Genomic DNA, 22,752 nt, shown 5'->3' with positions numbered 1-22,752 from the left:
TATCCTGTCTGCCAAGGCCTTCTCATGACCCCTTCTTGCTCTTGTAATTTCCCTCTTAAGTTCCTTCCTAGAATTGCCCCATGCAATTTATAGAGCCATAGAAGTCGTACAGTGCAGAAAGAGGCCTTTGGCCCATCGAGTCTGCACCGAGTCTGAAAAGGCACCAAAGTATGCACAAATGCAAAACAGTAACACCTTGGCCTAATTTAATTGTTATGTTCGCACATGTGTAAAAAGTACACATGTGCTTGACAGTCATGGAGAGGAGTGAAGCACCTCCTCCTGCCCAATCCCGCTACCCTATCCCAGAAATCTGTAACTCCCACAGGTTAATGGTGACTTCAGTTCATCACAGACTTCACACGTTTCAATGGTTGTTTCTTTTGTTTCATTTTTCGCTTTTTGTTTGCTTTTTCGAGTTGCTAAACTCTTCACTTTTCACCCAATGTAGTGAATTCACTTCGCTCACCAACGCTGGGGAGAAACGTTTGAAGACCTTGAAGATTTTTCTACTTTCGTGCACGTATAGTGTTGTTAACTTAGGCTTGAGGTTCTATTGAATATATATAGGTGTTTGATTTATTATTGTCACAGTTATTAGTCCACAGTGAAAAGTATTGTTTCTTGCTCGCTACACAGACAAAGCATACAGTTCATAGAGAAGGAAATGAGAGAGTGCAGAATGTCGTGTTACAGTCATAGCTAGGGTGTAGAGAAAGAGAATGTAGGTATATATATTATTATTCTCATAAAACTTGACTCTGTAATACTGGTACCAAAACTATGTGTCTCTCCTGGATATCATCCAGCTCTTGAGAAAGTCCTTAAACTGTCAAAATATCACAGTAAAATGTACGCAACACAAACCTTGTTAACAAAGACCTATGTTCAAGCGATTTGTTTAACCATTAGCTCCATGAAGCTCCTGAATTCCTGTTTTTTAAAAAAAAGATAAAATACTGAAGTGAGATAGATGTGCACCTCATCCTGTTTTTCATTACCTTGCAGTTCACCATAGAACCATGCATAAAACTTGTCTTAACCTTGCAAAATAAAATAAAATGGCTGATCACACTAGTTTGTGATGGCATTTTAACTTGTGTCGAACATGTATTTTTCCTCCCCCTTGGACCATGTTTAAGACAAAATAACAACAGTAAAACTGGTGTGGATGGTGAAAAAGTGAGAAGTTTATTGCACTCTGAAGCCTGTGGCACGGCATCTCTTCATGTTGAAGCTCTACAATTATAGGATACTTCCCATGGCTCTCCGCCTCGTGATGAACTAATTATTGAAGCTTCTCGGACAGCTATGGCCATAATTGCTCCACAACTTGAATCTCTCCAGCCTTGGCATCCAAAGATGACATGCTTGAAGTTGACGACTCATTTACTGTAATTTATGATTTCAGACAGATGAAATGCTTCTGGCCTGTAACTCTTCCAGGATAAATGTAAATGTGTTCAGTTGCTTCAGTTAACACTCTCTCTGAGTTTGATGCCATCTCTCTAATACGCCCTGTGGCTCTGGATGATGAGTTGACAAACATAGAACATAGAACATAGAACATTACAGCGCAGAACAGGCCCTTCGGCCCACGATGTTGCACCGACCAGTTAAAAAAAAACTGTGACCCTCCAACCTAAACCAATTTCTTTTCGTCCATGAACCTATCTACGGATCTCTTAAACGCCCCCAAACTAGGCGCATTTACTACTGATGCTGGCAGGGCATTCCAATCCCTCACCACCCTCTGGGTAAAGAACCTACCCCTGACATCGGTTCTATAACTACCCCCCCTCAATTTAAAGCCATGCCCCCTCGTGCTGGATTTCTCCATCAGAGGAAAAAGGCTATCACTATCCACCCTATCTAAACCTCTAATCATCTTATATGTTTCAATAAGATCCCCTCTTAGCCGCCGCCTTTCCAGCGAAAACAATCCCAAATCCCTCAGCCTCTCCTCATAGGATCTCCCCTCCATACCAGGCAACATCCTGGTAAACCTCCTCTGCACCCTCTCCAAAGCCTCCACATCCTTCCTGTAATGTGGGGACCAGAACTGCACACAGTACTCCAAGTGCGGCCGCACCAGAGTTGTGTACAGTTGCAACATAACGCTACGACTCCTAAATTCAATCCCCCTACCAATAAACGCCAAGACACCATATGCCTTCTTAACAACCTTATCTACTTGATTCCCAACTTTCAGGGATCTATGCACACATACACCTAGATCCCTCTGCTCCTCCACACTATTCAAAGTCCTCCCGTTAGCCCTATACTCAACACATCTGTTATTCCTACCAAAGTGAATTACCTCACACTTCTCCGCATTAAACTCCATCCGCCACCTCTCGGCCCAACTTTGCAACCTGTCTAAGTCTTCCTGCAAACTACGACACCCTTCCTCACTGTCTACCACACCACCGACTTTGGTGTCATCAGCAAATTTGCTAATCCACCCAACTATACCCTCATCCAGATCATTAATAAATATTACAAACAGCAGTGGCCCCAAAACAGATCCCTGAGGTACACCACTTGTAACCGCACTCCATGATGAATATTTACTATCAACCACCACCCTCTGTTTCCTATCCGCTAGCCAATTCCTGATCCAATTTCCTAGATCACCCCCAATCCCATACATCTGCATTTTCTGCAGAAGCCTACCATGGTGAACCTTATCAAACGCCTTACTAAAATCCATATATACCACGTCCACTGCCTTGCCCCCATCCACCTCCTTGGTCACTTTCTCAAAAAACTCAATAAGGTTAGTAAGGCACGACCTACCTGCCACAAAACCATGCTGACTATCACCTATCAATTCATTACTCTCCAAATAACTATAAATCCTATCCCTTATAATTTTTTCCAACATCTTGCCGACAACAGAAGTGAGACTCACCGGTCTATAATTCCCGGGGAAGTCTCTGTTCCCCTTCTTAAACAATGGGACAACATTCGCTAACCTCCAATCTTCTGGTACTATACCAGAGGCCAACGACGACCTGAAGATCAGAGCCAGAGGCTCTGCAATCACTTCTCTTGCCTCCCAGAGAATCCTTGGATAAATCCCATCCGGACCAGGGGATTTATCTATTTTCAGACCCTCCAGAATATCCTGCACATCCTCCTTATCAACTGTAATACTGTCTATTCTACTCCCTTGCAACCCAGTGTCCTCCTCAGCTATATTCATGTCCCCTTGCGTGAACACCGAAGAGAAATATTGGTTCAATGCTTCACCAATCTCCTCCGGTTCCACACATAACTTCCCTCTGCCATCTATAACTGGCCCTAAACTTGCCCTAACCAACCTTCTGTTCTTGACATACCTATAGAACGCCTTAGGATTCTCTTTAACCCTATCCGCCAAAGTCTTCTCATGTCCCCTTTTAGCCCTTCTAAGCTCGCTCTTCAACTCCCTCTTAGCCAATCTAAAGCTTTCTAGTGCACTACCCGAGTGCTCACGTCTCATCCGAACATAAGCCTCCTTTTTCTTTTTAACCAACAAAGAAACTTTTTTGGTGCACCACGGTTCCCTAGCCCTACCAATTCCTCCTTGCCTGACAGGGACATACCTATCACAGACTCGCAGTAGCTGCTCCTTGAAAAAACTCCACATGTCGGACGTTCCCAGTCCCTGTAATCTCCTAGTCCAACCTATGTTTCCTAATTCTCTCCTAATAGCCTCATAATTACCCTTCCCCCAGCTAAAACCACTGGCCCGAGGTTCATGCCTATCCCTTTCCATCACTAAGGTGAACGTAACCGAATTGTGGTCACTATCACCAAAATGCACACCAACTTCCAAGTCTAGCACCTGGTCTGGCTCATTTCCCAGCACCAGATCCAATATAGCCTCACCTCTAGTTGGCCTGTCTACATACTGAGTCAAAAAACCTTCCTGCACGCTTTGAACAAAAACTGACCCCTCTAACGAGCTAGAGCTATAACAATTCCAGTCAATATTAGTCAAGTTAAAATCCCCCATAACAATTGCCCTATTACTTTCACTCCTAAGCAGGATTGACTCCGCAATCCTTTCCTCAACCTCTCTAGAACTTTTAGGAGGTCTATAAAAGACTCCCAACAGGGTGACCTCTCCTCTCCTATTTCTAATCTCCGCCCATACTACCTCAACAGATAAGTCCTCATCAAACCTCCTCTCTGACACTGTGATACAATCTCTGACCAATAATGCTACCCCTCCCCCTCTTCTACCTCCTTCCCTACTTCGACTAAAACATTTGAACCCCGGGACCTGCAGCATCCATTCCTGCCCCTGCTCTATCCATGTCTCTGAAATAGCCACAACATCGAAGTCCCAGGTACTGATCCACGCTGCAAGTTCACCCACTTTATTGCGAATACTCCTGGCATTGAAGTATACACATTTCAAACCCTGCTCCACCCCACCTCTGCAATGCCGTGCATTGCAGTCCCCATCCATGCATCCCTCACTTTCAGCCCCACTACTCAGGATCCCTCCCCCCCCCCGAATCAGTTTAAACCTCCCTGCATGGCCTTAGCAAATTTACCCCCCAGGATATTGGTCCCCTTCTGATTAAGGTGTAGACCATCCTTCTCATAGAGGTCACACCTTCCCCAGTACGAGCCCCAATTGCTTAAGTACCTGAACCCCTCCCTCCTGCACCATCCCCTCAGCCATGAATTCAAACCTTCCCTCTCCCTATTCCTCTCTAAACTATCCCGTGGTACAGGCAAGAGTCCAGAGATAACCACTCTGTCAGTCTTGGCCTTTAGTTTCCACCCCAACTCCATAAATCCAATAAACTATATTGCTTTATCTCTAAATTGTCCCCTTTAAATAATTTTGACGTGAAATTTGATCCCGATCAGACTGGATTTCTTTTGGTAAGCCATATTGTGTAAAAGATTTGATCAATTCCTCTGCCACTTTCTTGGCTGAAATACTTCTGAGTGGGATGACTTCAGGAAATCTAATTGCTATATCCATGATCGTCAACAAATATTGATTTGTAGTGTGTTTGTTTTGATAAGGGGCCCAAACAATCATGAAAAAAAGGTTCTTCAAAAGCTGTTTAATTTCTTTTAAATTTAATAGGGATGAAAGGCACTGGTTTAATTACATCTTGTGGTTTCCACACCACTTGGCAGAAATAGCTACATCTGTGTAATCTAGCTTTGGTTTTGGTTTTCCTTATCCCCAAATGGTATCTCATGAGCTATTCTTAGAATCTGTTTTCTGTATTCAGGAGGTAGTGTAATCTGATGTTCTTGTACCCATGTGTCATTTGCACTCACCTGTGCTGGTCTTTACTTTCTCATCAGGACTTTATCCTTGAAATAACATTCAGGAATGCACTGTGCTTCCGGCGTTGAATAGGCTGCTTGATGAATTTGGTGTAATTTGGACTGTTTTTGACTGAGCGACAGTAATCTGTTTGAAGTAAACATATCTGTCTCTTTATCTTCACTTGCTCCCCCCTGCAGTCTGGTTTGTTTTATCTTGCTCCTATTTAACTTTGTGCCTGTGATCTCGTCAGTACATAATCTGAGAGCATTCCAGGAAATTATTTTTGTAAGGACTTTGTAGCTAGGTTGTATATAGGCTGTTCAGCTACCGTGCATATCACCACTACCTGTGATCCTGCCACATCACTCCCCAAAATAGAATGAATCCCTGCAATAGGTAATTTCTCAACCAATCCTGCAATTACCTGTCTGACACTATAGTTAAGAAAGCCCACCGATGCCTGTACTTTCTCAGAAGATGAAGGAAATTTGGCATGTCAGCTCCGACTCTCACCAGTTTCTGTAGATGCACCCCCTCCCATCCATTGACTCTGTCTACACTCCCCGCTGCCTTGGGAAAGCAACTAGCATAATTAAGGACCCCACGCACCCCAGACATTCTCTCTTCCACTTTCTTCCGTCGGGAAAAAGATACAAAAGTCTGATGTCACGTACCAACCCCGACTCGAGAACAGCTTCTTCCCTGCTGCTGTCAGACTTTTGAATGGACCTACCTCGCATTATGTTGATCATTCTCTGCACGCTAGCTATGACTGTAACACTACATTCTACACTCTGTTTCCTTTTCTATGTACGGCATGCTTTGAATGTATAGCGCGCAAGAACAATACTTTTCATTGTATGCTAATACATGTGACAATAATAAATCAAATGATCCTTAAGTTACCTTCATGAGTGGGATTTTACCGTTTCCCCCATGAATGCTTGTAATCAGAACTTTTTTTTTAGCATCCCTTCAGGACAACAAATATCTTTATCCCACAAAATTAATTGCACAATATTCAGCACCATTTGCAACTTCTCAAATACTGAAGCAGTTCATGTTCAAATGCAACAAGATCTGGACAATATGGGGCTTGGGCTGACAACTGGCAAGTAACATTCGCACCACACAAATGCTATGCCATGACCATCACTAATAAGAGACACTCTAACCACCACTCCTTGGCATTCCATGGTGTTGCCATCACTGAACCCCACTGTCAACATTCTTCGTGCTACCATTGACCAGAAACTCAGCTTGCTCACTCTATGCATAAATTCAACCTGCTTTTCTTGTTCTCCATTCTCTGGTTTCATTTTTCACTTCTTAAAATTGATAACTCCAATCAGCTTTCCCCTTAATAACCAGCATTCTGATTTCAGGTGGCCCAGTTTATTGCAATTATGACATCTAACCCTCTTGACCTCTTTCCGAAGAAACCTCTTTAGCACTGTCTTTTCTCTGTGATAGTGAAAACTTTGAGAGTTTCAGCCACTCCCCTTTTCCTTGACTGTCTTTTCTCACTCCTTCCTGTTTTCTGTCTTCTTCTGATTTAAAAGGTTTGCTTCTGTGGACCAGTTTGTAATCACATTTAGCTCTGCTGCCTGTCTCACAGTCTGACTCTTTGATTGTTAGGATGCATGTGGAGGAACAAAGAAATTGAATTTTTAAACTCTTTTAAAACCATCACCTCTCTATGGGTTTCAAACATTTCAAGCAAGCTTGTATCCAACGATGAAAATTGTTTTCCTTTAATCTTGCTAATTCAAGATGAGTTTGCCCAGGCTGTTTACTTGTGTTTTGAAATTTCTGTCTATATGCCTCAAAGAACAAAACAAAGAACAATACAGCACAGGAACAGGCCCTTCGGCCCTCCAAGCCCGCGCCGCTCCCTGGTCCAAACTAGACCATTCTTTTGTATCCCTCCATTCCCACTCCGTTCATTTGGCTGTCTAGATAAGTCTTAAACGTTCCCAATGTGTCCGCCTCCACCACCTTGCCTGTCAGCGCATTCCAGGCCCCCACCACCCTCTGTGTAAAATATGTCCGTCTGATATCTGTGTTAAACCTCCCCCCCTTCACCTTGAACCTATGACCCCTCGTGAACATCACCACCGACCTGGGGAAAAGCTTCCCACCGTTCACCCTATCTATGCCTTTCATAATTTTATACACCTCTATTAAGTCTCCCCTCATCCTCCGTCTTTCCAGGGAGAACAACCCCAGTTTACCCAATCTCTCCTCATAACTAAGCCCCTCCATACCAGGTAACATCCTGGTAAACCTCCTCTGTACTCTCTCCAAAGCCTCCATGTCCTTCTGGTAGTGTGGCGACCAGAACTGGACGCAGTATTCCAGATGCGGCCGAACCAACGTTCTATACATCTGCAACATCAGACCCCAACTTTTATACTCTATGCCCCGTCCTATAAAGGGAAGCATGCCATATGCCTTCTTCACCACCTTCTCCACCTGTGACGTCACTTTCAAGGATCTGTGGACTTGCACACCCAGGTCCCTCTGCGTATCTACACCCTTTATGGTTCTGCCATTTATCATATAGCTCCTCCCTACATTATTTCTACCAAAATGCATCACTTCGCATTTATCAGGATTGAACTCCATCTGCCATTTCTTTGCCCAAATTTCCAGCCTATCTATATCCTTCTGTAGCTTCTGACAATGCTCCTCACTATCTGCAAGTCCTGCCAATTTTGTGTCGTCCGCAAACTTACTGATCACCCCAGTTACACCTTCTTCCAGATCATTTATATAAATCACAAACAGCAGAGGTCCCAATACAGAGCCCTGTGGAACACCACTAGTCACAGGCCTCCAGCCGGAAAAAGACCCTTCCACTACCACCCTCTGTCTTCTGTGACCAAGCCAGTTCTCCATATGCACGAAGGGCAACTCTTTTGACAGTCTCATTGTCCTTCAATCTACCCCCCCTCCAAAGATGCATATATAACCTACAAATTTACTCAGCAAGGGGATTGTCTAATTCTCTTGTCACCATCTTATTTTTTTAGCTACCTTTTCAAAAGATATAAAGAGTGCTTCTACATCATGTTCCTCAAATTTTGGAAGTACCTATACAAATTTAAAAATTGTTCCCATTAAGTTCATGTGTAGAGCTGCTTTCCCCCTCACCTTGCTGTAGTGTCTCTACTTTGACTTGTTGCATTCTGAGCTCAAATTCTCTGTCTTGTTTTCTTTTTCTGCAATTGCGAACTACTGCATTTCCTGCATTTCCTGCAACTCCTGAATGCCTGCTAATTCTACTGCCTCATGTTGTTTTTTAGAGAAGTGGGTTTTGCTGGATGTCTGTGGTATGTTTAAGTGCTCTGCTCGTCTTTCCACAATCTTGGATTTCTTTAACAGTATTAGTGAACTTAGCTCCAATTTCCCTGCCAATTGTAACAGCTTAGCATTAGGCATGTTTTTCAATTTTGCCGCGGTTATGTTATCCTCTTCCAATTAAGTATGGACTAGAGTGAGCCATTTGTTCTGCAGTCTTTTACTTTGAAAAATACATTTTCACTTGCTTTCCACGTTTCTCATACTCGTTACTTTTATAAGTCAAATTTTCTACACCAAAAGAATTATGCTTTTTAAAATATCCTGATCCAAGAGCCCCCAATTTTCTATATTACAAAACCCCACTGACGTTACGTGTGGGAGTGTTCCAAGCTCAAACATGGGTTTCATGTGGTGTTTTTATTTTTGGATATTAATGTGAAATGTTTGCAGAAACACTGAGAACTCAGACCCACTTTCGCTAAACAAATAAAGACAAGTATTAATTAACTAGAAGAAAGATAACGCAAAGATATATTTGTGTTATATATTTCAGCAAATTAACTGAGCATTTAGGCCCTCAAAGACTGAAAACCCAAAAATATCTGTTTCTCCCATAATCCTAAACTCTGTTGAGACCCTTTTTCCCAACCAACAGCCATAAACCAATTGGTTAAATCTAGCCAGTGATTACCACACCGCACAGCCTAAGTGACCAGGACATGGGAATGGTCTTCAGTTCAGGAAAGACCTTTGGACAAACTAATTTTTGTTTCAGCACTCCTTCTCTAGCTGAGCTGTTTCCTGGGATGGCTTCTCATCTCGTTCTTTGCTACTGCTTCTTGAACACCCTCTGTGTCTAAACTGCTTCCAAGATCACAGCACTCTGACTACTAATTGCAAAGAACAAAGAAAATTATAGCACAGGAACAGGCCTTTCAACCCTCCAAGCCTGCACCGACCATGCTGCCCGACTGAACTAAAACTCCTACCCTCCTGGGGACCATATCCCTTTATTCCCTTCCTCTTCATTTATTTGTCACTTGCCCTTAAAAGTCATTATCATATCTGCTTCGTCTATCTCCCCCGGCAGTGAGTTCCAGGCACCCACTCTGTGTAAAAATAAACTTGCCTCATACATCTCCTTTAAACCTTGCCCCTCGCATCTTAAACCTATGCCCCCGAGTAATTGACTCTTCCACCCTGGGAAAAAAGCTTCTGACTATCCAACACCCACAGTGGTTAGCACTTTTACCTCACAGTGCCAGTGACCCAGGTTCGATTCCAGCCTTAGTTGACCCTGTGTGGAGTTTGCCAATTCTCCCTGTGTCTGTGTGGGTTTCCTCCTAGTTTCTTCCCATTGTGATGTGCAGCTTAGGTGGATTGGCCATGGTAAATTGCCGCTTAGTGTTCCAAGATGTGTAGGTTAGGGGGATTAGTGAGGAAAATGCATGGGGTTACAGTTATGGTGGGGCAGGTGAGCCTGGGAAAGATACTCTTGTCGGAGAGTCGGCGCAGACTCGGGCTGAATGGCCTTCTTCTGCATTGTAGGGATTCGATGATTCTTAGTTGCTTCCCAGAAATGGTTTACAGAATAGATGGCAGATGGATTTTACTTGTGGGGAATAAAAACACTTTACTAAGCATCCTAACATTTAGTGACAAATGGCCAAGCAAGCCACTCAGTTCCAGTGCAATCAGAGACAGACTACAAATGCTGGCCCAGCCAGTGACTCCCATATCCCACGAATTAATTAAAAGAAAATGAAGAATTCTTTGAAACATTCTTGTTAACATGTGCTGTGGTTAGAAGGGAGCCTGTAGATGTACAAGATGATGCCGGAGCTTGGTGACTTCTTGCAAGCTGTCCCCCAGCATGCCTTTTAATTCTATCTTTTACTCTCGCTCTGTGCTTTTAAAACTGTACTCTTACAAACTCTAATAATGCCCTATTTAACACTACATTCTGCACCCACTCCTTTCCTTCTCCCCTATGTACTTTATGAACAGTATGCTTTGTATAGCGCGCAAGAAACAATACTGTATACCAATACATGTGATGATAAATCAAATCCAATCAAAGACATATTGTACTTGGATTTCCAGAAAACATTTGATACAGTGCCACATCAAAGATTAATCAGAAAATAAAAGCTCATGGTATCGGGGGTATTAGTTGGTATTAGTTGGATTGAAGATTGGCTGTCACGAAACAGAATATGCAGAAATGGATCTTTGTCTAATTGACTAGATGTGATGAGTGGAGTCCCGCAGGGGTCTGTGCTGTCTGGAGCCTCAATGTTTTTATAATTTACACCAATGACTGAGATGAGAGGAGCGGTGGTAGCTAAATTTGCAGACAGTGCAAAGATGGATAGGAAAGTATGCTGTGAAGAAGACAGTTGAAGTTTGCAGATGGATATAGATAGATTGAGTGAGTGGACAAAAATCTTGCAGATGGAGTGGCAAAGTGTGAAATTGTTCATTTTGGTGGGAAGAATGAAGAAACAGTATGAGCTAAATGGAGAACGATTGCAGAATGCTGCGATACAAAGGGATATAGGTTCAGTAAATATAAAAGGTTAGTGTGCAGGTACAACATGTAATCAAGAAGGCTAATGGAATGCTATCCTTTATTACAAGAGGAGTTGAACATAAAAGTAAGGATGCTATGCCTCATTTATGCAGGACATTGGTGAGACTGCACCTTGAACACTGCAGTTTTGGTCTCTTCATTAAAAAAATATGTAAATGCGTTGGGGGCATTCTAGAAGAGGTTTACCAGAATACTTGGAATGAACAGGTTGTCTCATGAAAGGCAGGGCATGTTTGCACAAGAGTTTAGAAGAGTGAGAAGTGACTTCAGTGAAGTATATAAGATCTTGAATGATGTTGACAAGGTGGACATTGAAAGCATGTATCCTCTAGTGGGTGAGCCCACAACTGTTTTAAAATGAGGGGTCACCCTTATTGGACAGGTGAGATTCAATAAAAGCATCTTTGCACTCAGGCTTATGCCTCCATTAAACTACCTAGAAGCCATTATATTTGTACTGCAAAAATGTCCTCTTGTGTTCTTTAGTTTCTCTTGAACTATGTTGAACTGGAACCATTATATTCTTTGTCTCTTTTATTTGGGGTGCGGTTATCACTAACTGAAAGCCTGTGATGTTTATATTCTGACAGTGGTTAGAGACCAGACCCAACAGACAGGTTTGCCCTGTTTGCAAAGCAGGCATCAGTCGAGACAAAGTCATTCCCCTTTATGGAAGAGGAAGTACAGGTCAGCAGGATCCAAGGTGAGACAATCAATGAAACAACACCACGTCAACTCCGATCCATCCTGATAAGCAAGAAGGGGACTGGGGAGAGGGTCATTCATTAATTTGTAATTGGTGAATACGGTACAAGTTGTGCATTTATATGGAACATCGCCGAGGCTGAATGGCATTTCTCTTTATTTTTTGTGATATTAATGATTTGACTTGTGAGTGATGTGCTTCAGGAAAGATGAAGTATTTTAATTCGATTCTCAATGTAAATGATAATTTTATTAATCTCACTTCAAATATAGGAGAAGTCACTAATTGAAAACCTCTGATATTTGTATTTTTTGTTTGTTTGATAGACGCAATGAAATGAGAATCTCCCCTTTTAAATACAATCTTTTCAGTGCTCCCGTTCAGTGGGTAGCTGGAATGCTACCATATTCTGTCAAGACGTTTTTCGTGTAACTTAAGACAGTTTTATTTGGTGAAGCTAATGTCCTGCTATGTGATTTTGGAGAGGATTCAACAAGCAGTAGACTGGAACCTGGGCTCAGTACTTAAACAGTTGGAATTGCCATTTGTAAATTGAATCATGATGCTATGCATTAATTTTTCAAATGCAGATCACATTCCACAGGGTGCTTTCAGACATATGAACTGTGCATGTCAGTTTAGGAAGATAGTGGTTTAGTGATATTGTCACTGGATTAGTAATCTAGAGATATGCAGGGTCATGCTCCAGGGACCTGAGTTCAAATTCCAACAGAGCCGATGGTGAAATTTGAATTCAATAAAAATTTTGGATTGAGTCTAATGAAGATCATGAAATCATTGTTCATTGTCCTTAAAAATCCATCTGGTTCACTAATGTCTTTTAGGGAAGGCTGTCCTTACCTGTTCTGGCCGACTTGTGATTCCAGACCCACAGCAATGTGGTTGAAACCATAGAAACCCTACAGTGCAGAAGGAGGCCATTCGGCCCATCGAGTATGCACCGACCACAATCCCAACCAGGCCCTACCCCCATATCCCTACATATTTACCCACTAATCCCTCTAACCTACGCATCTCAGGACTCTAAGGGGCAATTTTTAGCATGGCCAATCAACCTAACCCGCACATCTTTGGACTGTGGGAGGAAACTGGAGCACCCGGAGGAAACCCACGCAGACACGAGGAGAATATGCAAACTCCACACAGACAGTGACCCAAGCTGGGAATCGAACCCAGGTCCCTGGAGCTGTGAAGCAGCAATGCTAACCACTGTGCTACCGTGCCATCCAATGACTCTTAAATGCCCTCTGAAAATAGCCAGCAAGCCACTCATTTCTAGGGCAATTAGCGATGGGCCCAGCCAGCGACCTCAATGTTTTGGATAAGAGACCAAAGGTAATATTTCCAAGTTTGTTGACAACACCAAACTTGGTGAGGTGAGTGGTGAGGAGGATGTTGAGGGGCTTCAAGGTCATTCAGACAAGTTGAATGAGTGGGCAAATATATGGCAGATGCAGTATAAATGTGAAATTATTCTCTCTGGATGGAGAAACAGAATGGCAGAGCGTTATTTAAATAGTGATAGATTGATAAATGTTGATATACAAAAGGACCTGGGTGTCCTTGTACATCAGTCACTGAAAACAAGCGTGCAGGTATAGCAGGCAGTTAGGAGGACAAACGCCATGTTGGCCTTTATTGCAAGAGGACTTGAGTGAAGGAGCAAAGAATGTCTTCATAGAATCATAGAAACCCTACAGTGCAGAAGGAGGCCATTCGGCCCATCGAGTCTGCACTGACCACAATCCCACCCAGGCCCTACCCCCACATATTTACCCGCTAATCCCTCTAACCTATGCATCCCAGGACTCTAAGGGGCAATTTTTAACCTGGCCAATCAACCTAACCCGCACATCTTTGGTCTTACTGCAGCTGGGCAGGGCTCTGGTGAAATCACACCTTGGGCATCATGTGCAGTTTTGGTCTTTTGCTTTAGAAAGGATATACTTGCCATAGAGGCAATGCAGTGAAGGTTCACAAGACTAATTCCTAAAATGGTGAGATTGTGACAACTGGGCTTTGTACTCACTGGAATTTAGAAGAATGAGAGGGGATCTGATTGGAATATATAAAATTCTGACAGGGCTGGGCAGACTGGATGCAGGGATGTTGTTTCCTCTGGGTGGGGAGGGGGACACACGGAGGTTAGGGGTCCAGAACCAAGGGGTTGCAGTGGCAGGATGAGGAATAAGCAATTTAGGAGGAGAAACTTCTTCACTCAGAGGATGGTGAATCTGTAAAATTCTCTACCACAGAAGCTGTGGCGGCCAAATTACTGAATATATTTAAGAAGGAAATAGATATCTTGGTGTCAAAGGGTATGGGGAGAGTGAGAATATGGTGTTGAGTCAGAAGATCAGCCACAATCACACTCAGTAGTGGAGCAGGCTTGAAAGGCCGGCTGGCTTATTCCTGCTCCTATTTGCTATGTCTATGACACCCACACCCCATGAATTAATAAAGAAAATGCTTTGATCTGTTTTTACTGGTGGGAATGAGGAGTAAAGATAAGGTGGATGGGCATGCACAGAGAGATTGTTAATTGATTCTTTTAATTCATGTTATGGGACATTAGTGTCACTGGCTGGACCAGCATTTATTGTCCATCCCTAACTGCCCTCCAGAGGGCCGTTGAGAGTCAACTATATTGCTGTGGCTCTGGAGTCACATGTAGGCCAGACCAGGTAAGGATGGCAGATTTCCTTCCCTAAAGGACATTAGTGAACAACATGGGTTTTTATGACAATCAACAGTCATTGATTAGACTTTCAATTCCAGGTTTTTACTAAATTTAGATTTCACCATCTGTTGGGGTGAAATTTGAACCTGTGCTGCTTGCACTGGATCTCTGGATTAACTAGTTCAGTGACAATACAACTGTGCCACTGCCTCCTATGAACTACAAGGAATCTCTCCCTTGTAGAATTGAGGCCAGCAAGATTAGGACAAGCTGAAGGCCTTCCATCATCAATCCTGATCCCCTGCAGACTGTCACCTGTTTTGAAAACAGCATTTAAACAATTAACGTGGAGAACCCTTCAGGCATATAAGCATTTGTCTGGAAGTTGGAAACTGTGATGCACTTCTGGAACTGACCAGGTTTTGAATGGAGGTGATGTCCCCAATGTTAGTTAACGTTTGGATTGACCTCTTCCCATGATATTTTCTAACTTTTGGGTCCTGTTTACATTACAGTGCAGAGAAGGTTCACAAGGATGTTGCCGGGACTCGAGAAGCTGAGTTAGAGAGAGAGATTGAATAGGTTGGGACTTTATTCCCTGGAGCGTAGAAGAATGAGGGGAGATTTGATAGAGGTGTATAAGATTTTGATGGGTATAGATAGAGTGAATGCAAGCAGGCTTTTTCCACTGAGGCTAGGGGAGAAAAAAAACAGAGGGCATGGGTTAAGGGTGAAAGGAGAAAAGTTTAAAGGGAATATTAGGGGGGGCTTCTTCACACAGAGAGTGGTGGGAGTGTGGAATGAGCTGCCGGATAAAGTGGTAACTTTTAACATTTAAGAAAAACTTGGACGGGTTCATGGATGAGAGGGGTGTGGATGGATATGGTCCAAGTGCAGGTCAGTGGGACTAGGCAAAAAATGGTTCGGCACAGACAAGAAGGGCCAAAAGGCCTGTTTCTGAGCTGTAATTTTCTATGGTTCTACAGCAATTCTAAACTGGTAGCTGTCAGAGATAACAATGTGGATTAAAGGGCAGCCTGTTATTTTGATAGTGTAAATAGTTGCAATATAGTTGGTGAAAATTGCTGAAAGGCTGGATAAGGATGCTGAATGTGGACTAACGAATAAGTTAGTACCCATTGTGTACAGGTTTTGTGCAGTCATTCACAGCTCATTTGTGTTTGGCAAGAGGAAAGTGATCCTGAAGTTTGCCAGACTGTTATCAAAACTTAAATAAATGCCTTTAGCACTCATTTCCACACTCCTCCCCTGCCTTATTCTCAAAGTTTGGTCTACAGTTGACTCAATTCCCACCGCAATAAATGTCTTGTCAGCATCACAGCTCATTCAAATAATTCAGAATGGGGAATGCTTTACTTTTCATTCTGTGTAAGATTACAAACATCTACATTTTACTGCCATCCCCATTAGTTGGGTCTTGTTGCCCTGTGGGAAAATGCTTGGAGGGCTCTCCTGTATTCACACAGCTCCCCATGCTTCAGGGCCGTGGTTTTTATTGTTTATCAGTCCCATTCTTCTCAATATTTGTTTGTTTTAAATAGGTTATTTGTAAAGTTTATGGGATATCATCATTTTTGTTTAGGGTTTATGTGCTTAAATTCAGCAGAAGCAATTGGATTCATTCTGGCACATTTCATAAACACCTTTAAATTTTGTACTATTTTAGAGAGAAAACCCCTCCAAGACCACAAGGCCAGAGACCTGAGCCAGAGAGTAGAGGGGTGAGTGCTTCTTCATTCATTTCAGCAGCTGGAAGGCGAAGAGAGAAATTGGGAGGAGGTGGATGGTTTGTGGTAACTGTGGGATAGTCAATGTCTTCCTTTAAGTTTGTGTCGCATTCCTGATACAAACAGATTGAAACGTAGAAGCAAGAGTGAATTATTCAGCTCCTCCAGTCTGTTATACAATCACAGAGCAGTATGAGGCTATTCAGCCCATTGAATCTTTCAATTAACTAATCGTGCTCCAACCCTCTTTCTCATATTGCTGCATTTTTTTCCCCCAATATCCTTTTAAAGGCTACTACTGACTCTGTAGTATCACATCCGAGAGTGCATTCCTAATCCTGATTACTCATTATGCCATCACCGTAACTATGTGGTATTCTGTTAATTACATTTTTACCATTGAAAACAATTTCTCTGTAAAAACATGCTGGGCAGAAATAGATCAGATAAACATTTGGCTAAGAACAAACGCCTTCTTGTTCTATCCTTTTTCTTTTTTTTAAATTAGTTTACAGGATGTGGCCATCACTGGCTAGGCCAGCATTTATTGCCCGTACCTAGTTGCCCTTGAGAAGGTGGTGGTGAGCTGCCTTCTTGAATTGCTGCAGTCCCTAAAGTGTAGGTAGACCCACAGTGCTGTTAAGGAGCAAGTGTGAAGCAACAGTGATATATTTCCAAGTCAGGATGGTGAGTGACTTGGAGGGGACCGTCCAGATGGTGGTGATCCGCAGGTATCTGCTGCTCTTGTCCTTCTAGATGATAGTGGTCATGGGTATAGAAGATGTTGCCTAAGGAACCTTGGTGAATTTCTGCTGTGCATCTTGTAGATCGTACACACTGCTGCCACTGCGCATCAGTGTAGGGAAGTGAATGTTTGTGGAAAGGATACCAATTAAGTGGGCTGCTTTGTCCTGCATGGTGTTGAGCTTCTTGAATGCTGTTGGAGCTGCACTCATCTTGGTAAGTGGAGAGTATTCCATCACTGTCCTGACTTGTGCCTTGTCGAGGGTGGACAGGCTTTGGGGACTCTGACCTACTCTTGTAGCCACTGTGTTTATATGGCTAATCCAGTTCAGTTTCTGGTCAATGGTAACAATGGGTGTTGACAGTGATGGTAATGCCATTGAATATCAAGAGGCATGTGTTGCGCGAGTGTTATTTGCCACTTGTCAGACCAAGCCTGGGTATTGTCCAGGTCTTGCTGCACTTCAACATGGACTGCTTCACGAGTCGTGAATGCTGCTGAACATTGTGCAATCATCGGCGAACATTCCCACTTCTGACCTTATGATGGAAGGAAGGTCATTGATGAAGCAGCTGAAGATGGTTGGGCCGAGGATGCAGAGATGTCCTGGAGCCGAGATAGCTGACTTTCAACCACTGATTCCAGTTTTATCAGGGCTTCTTGATGCCACACTCAGTCAAGTGCTGCCTTGATGTCACTGACAGTCACTCTCATCTCACCTCACGAGTCCCACTCTTTTGTCCATGTTTGAACCAAGGCTGTAATGAGGTCGGAGCTGAGTGACCCTGGCAGAACCCAAACTGAACATCAGTGAGCAGGTTATTGCTGAGTGCCGCTTGATAGCACTGTTGATGACCCCTTCCATCACTTTACTGATGGATTGAGAGTGGACTGATGGGATGATAATTGGTCGGGTTGGATTTGACCTGTTTCTTGTGTACAGGACGTACCTGAGCAGTTTTCCACATTGCCGGGTCGATGCCAGTATTGCTGCTCCACTGGAATATCTTGGCTAGGAGTGTAGTAAGTGGTGGAGCACGTCTTCAGTGCTATTGCCAAGATATTGTCAGGACTCATTGCCTTTGCAGTATCCAGATCTTTCAGCCGTTCCAGAGGAGGCTGAGATAGATCATCCACTGAGCACTTTTGACTGAAGGTTGTTGTGATTCCATGGCTTATTCAATGAATAAGATAGCCCACCATTCAGTTACATCAGCATTGATTTGTATTTTGAAATAAGTATGTCGCAGACTGCTTTCAGACACATTTCAGCCTCAGATCAGGAAGCTTCCCCATTCTCTCACAAACTGAAAACAAAATCCAGTTGTCTTCTCCTTTAAAGCAGAAGCTGTCTATTCCTTTTTCACAGCAGTTTTAACTTTTGCTGTGGGCCCTTTAACTTGCTCTTTCCCTCCGAACTAGTTTCTGTTTCAGGGTTTTTAATGCAACTCTTAAAAAATTTGAATTCTGTAACTCATGTTCTCCATCACAATTTCTTCCTCATCCTGTAACTTTACCCCTTTGCTATCATATCAGGAATCTCCAAAATCATTGTCTTCGCAATCTTCATTTGCGTGAAAGATTCTCAATTAGCCACAAGCCCTATCCAACCAAATGTGCCTTTCCCACTGAGCGTGTCAGCAGACAATTGGGTGAATGCTTGTAAAGCAACAGGTATCTGAGGAGCCAAAGAGGGAACCAACTCCTCTTTTCCGAACATCACCACTCAAACTATTCTAGTACAGGGCACTGATCGTAGAGAGATTGAGGGTGTGAAAGGAAATAGTGGCCTCTCTTTATGTCTGAAAACCTTGTTTTCAACTGTTGGAGTGAAGGTTAACCTGTTCTCCTCTCCACTACTCCTCCCTCCTCTTCCTCTGCTTCCCCCTGCGCATTCTTTCCCCCTCCTCCTCCTTCCCTGCCCCTGGCAATCTCTAGGACAGATCCCAGATTCCCTGATGGGCCCTGCCTGTTACTTCCAGCCAATTTGGGTGCATAGCTGTTCTCCCTACTACCTAAGCAACTCTCTACCCATCTCAATTGTTCCCCTCCACTTTTGAATTTGCTTTCATTTTCCCTGTTCTGAAATGTGGGAAATTTTAATTTATTATGCAGTAAATGGTGCTTTTGTTAGGCAGTGTGCTAGACGTGTTCTTCATAACAGCTCCTGTTGAATTACTGCCACAATCTTATTTCTCAGGGCTTTCAAGGTTTTGGATTTGGAGATGGTGGATTCCAGATGTCATTTGGGATTGGTGCATTTCCATTTGGGATTTTTGCAACAGCATTTAACATCAATGATGGCCGCCCACCTCCAGGTACATGATTAAAATCACCACATTCTCCATCCTGTTCAGATAACATCCAGTACTGCACCAAACAGGTACAAAACCAGCTCTCCCTACCTGGCATGATCTCGATGTTATGCACACATAATTGCTTTCCTATTTTAAAATTGTTGAGTGTTTTGGAAATGAAAGTTTGAGAGTTGGGCAGGCAAAATGATCATGCTCAGTTTCACACATTCCAAAGCAAGAATTGGGACATTACCTTTGCAGCCTTCACAGCTCATCCAGGTGGGAATGGCCTCATCCGGCATTGCAACTAAAGCATAGTAGAGTGACATTGATATCCAGTACTAAAATGCATCTTGTGAAAATTGCATTGAAGAATTAGCATCAAGTTGGTTGAAAGAGTGGCTATAATTGCAAGCATTGTGTGGTTGGCCTGCAACCCATTCAAAGCTGATCCTGATAGTTACTGGCCCAGCACTTAATAGAATAGAATCAGAATCTCACGGCAATTCTGACCATCATGTCTGTACCAGTTTTCAAGTTTCTGTTCTTGGTTGCTATCTTGGGACCACTGCCAAGAATGTGTGGTGAGAAAAGGAGCAGGTTCACTCCAATACATTGTTTAGTAGCCTGCATAATTCTGAAGTTTTTACTTTCAGCAGACTAAATCTCATTGTATCTTAACAGGATAATCTGTATCCAGATCCCCTCAAATGAACTTGGAAAAATGTGATGCCTGTTTAATGTTTTTTTATTCATTATCCACTGAATGCCTCAGGAATAACATGGATGTAACCTGTAGTTGCTGGTTGAAGCTGAAGTTTTAATTTCCCCTATTGTAATGGTAAAAGGTCCTCAGTCCCAGATGACCAGAAGCTGCTCTCCCCATTGAGAGGGAGAACTGACTGATGGTGATTTAACCTGAGGATGACCACACCTCGTGGAGCTAACCTGTTATGTAACTTTTACTGATTGGGATATTTGTACTTGGAGATCCTTTTCCCCTCTTCCCACCTTGACTTGGGGCCCTTTGGTTCCATGGGAGACAATCCAGGGTTCCATGATAATCCTGGCCCTTTTAAATTTGAAAAAAGCTATCTGTCCAGCTTAAAGGCACTTTTCACACTGCATGGACACTAGGCTGACTAGTGAGTCAATCAGCAGCCAATTCATTGGGGACAGGTTAGTGGAGAGATTGGCACCGCAGAGCAAAGAACGTAATTCCAGAAGACTGAGTTGACTGCCTAGTGCCAACGTTCAAGACATCTGCTCAGAGCTGGAGAAGAACTTGGAGTGGGACCAAGGACCCAGTTGTAGTGGTCTAACTGGGTCTCGAAGACCTAGGCAACACAAAGAAGGAGGTTCCGTAGAGTCCGTACAAGGATCTAGGCACCAAATTAAGAAGCAGAACCTCAAAGGTCATAAACTCTAGATTATTACTTGAGCTACATGCAAATTATGATTTTCCAATCCTCACTAGAAACAGGGGACTTGAAAAATGCATTGTTTAAAAAGGAATGGAAGGAAATACCAAACAATTATAGAGCTATTAGTCTTACATCAGTGGTGGGCAAATTAGTAGAATCAATCCTTATTCGAGGCAGGATTAACTGTAACGTAGAAAGGCATGGACTAGTCAGGGACGGTCAACATGGATTTGTTGAAGGAAGATCTTGCCTCACAAATTTAATTGAATTCTTTGAGGAAGTGTTGATGAGAGTAACGTAGTGGATGTTGTGTATCTAGATTTTAGCAAGCTGTTTGACAAGGTCCCTCATGGCAGATTAAAAACCCATGGGATACATGGTAATGTGGCAAACTGTATATACCGTTGGCTTAGTATCAGGAAACAAAGGGTAATGGTCGATAGATGCCCTTGCGAATGGAAGGTTGTTTCAAGTGGTGTTCCACAGGTGCTGGGACTCTTACTGTTTGTGTTATATATTAACAATCTGGACATGAACGTGGAACACGACTGGTAAATTTGCAGACAACACAAAAGATTGACCGAGCAGAGGATAGTGCAGAAGATAGCTATAATTTACAAAGTGACATCGATGGTTTGGCGGGGTGGTCGGTAAAGTGGCAGATGGATTTTAACATAGAGAAGTGTGAGGCATTTATGGAGGTCAAACAGTAAAAGGGAATACACAATAAGTGGGAATATACTGAGAGGGGTAGATGAATTGAGAGATCTTGATTTACAAGTGTACAAGTCCCTAAAGGCAGCAGTTCAAGTAGACAAGGTTATAAAGAATGCATATGGAATGCTCTCCTTCATTGGCAGAGATATATATTATAAAAGTAAGGGTATAATGTTGGAATTGTATAAAACACTGGTGAGGCCACAACTGGAGTATTGTGTGCAGTTCTGGTCACCACATTACAGGAAGGATGTTGTTGCTCTGGAAAGAGTGTAGGTTTACAAGAATGTTGCCCAGGCCAGAAAAATGTAGCTAAGAGGCAAGAAAGCTGAGGAGTGAGTTGATTGAGGTGTACAAAATTGAGGGAGAGAAATAGTGGACAGGATAAAATTGTTTTTCTTGGTGGAGAATTCTAGAACCAGGGATCATAGATTCAAACTAAATGGCATGAGGTGTAGAGGAGACTTGAGAACAAAGAAAAACAAAAGAACAAAAGTACAGCACAGTAACAGGCCCTTTGGCCCTCCAAGCCTGCGCCGATCATGATGCCTGCCTAAACTAAAAACGTATGCACTTAGAGTCCATATTCTTCCATTCTTGTCCTATTCGTGTATTCGTCCAGTTGCACCTTAAATGCCGCTATCGTACCTGCTCCCACCACCTCTACAGGCAGTGCATTCCAGACATTCACCACCTCTGTGTAAAGAAAAAACTTGCCTCACACATCTCCTCTAAACTTTGCCCCCTATGTCCCCCAGTACTTGACTTTTCTACTCCAGGAAAGAGCATCTGACTATCCACTCTGTTCATGCCGCTCATAATCTCTGTCAGGTCACCCCTCAACCTCCGTCGTTCCAGTGAAAACAAACCAAGTTTATCCTCATAGCTAATACCCTCAAGACCAGGCACCATTCTGGTAAACCTCTTCTGTACCCTCTCCAAAGCATCTACATCCTTCTGGTAGTGTGGCGACCAGAATTGTACACAATATTCAAAATGAGGTCGACTATAGCTGCAGCATGACCTGCCAATTTTTATACTCAATGCCTGACTGATGAAGGCACACATGCTGTATGCTTTCTTGACTACCTTATCCACCTGCGTTGCCACTTTCAGTAATCGGTGGACATGTACGCCCAGATCTCTCTGCCTGTCAATACTACTAAGGATTCTACAATTTACTGTATAAATCCTACATGCATTGGATCTTTCAAAATGCATTATC

The 22,752-nt window shown here is 43.0% G+C and overlaps 1 protein-coding gene across 1 annotated transcript in view; it reads left to right on the top strand.

The window, feature by feature from the left end:
• Nucleotides 1-482: 482 nt before the first annotated feature.
• Nucleotides 483-22,752, top strand: part of LOC144487158 (E3 ubiquitin-protein ligase RNF185) — a gene marked incomplete at its 5' end in the record, with an annotated part of 29,732 nt that continues 7,462 nt past the window's right edge. The window contains 4 exons of the mRNA XM_078205219.1: nucleotides 483-523; nucleotides 11,780-11,892; nucleotides 16,284-16,338; nucleotides 19,290-19,407. Coding sequence (XP_078061345.1) covers nucleotides 483-523; nucleotides 11,780-11,892; nucleotides 16,284-16,338; nucleotides 19,290-19,407 — 327 coding nt within the window. The remainder of the gene's footprint in view (nucleotides 524-11,779; nucleotides 11,893-16,283; nucleotides 16,339-19,289; nucleotides 19,408-22,752) is intronic.

Source organism: Mustelus asterias, unplaced genomic scaffold (assembly GCF_964213995.1).
Source record: "Mustelus asterias unplaced genomic scaffold, sMusAst1.hap1.1 HAP1_SCAFFOLD_625, whole genome shotgun sequence".
NCBI classification, from domain to species: Eukaryota; Metazoa; Chordata; class Chondrichthyes; order Carcharhiniformes; family Triakidae; genus Mustelus; species Mustelus asterias.
The sequence above is the reverse complement of the archived record's forward strand: the minus strand, read 5'-3'. Positions and strand labels throughout refer to the sequence as shown.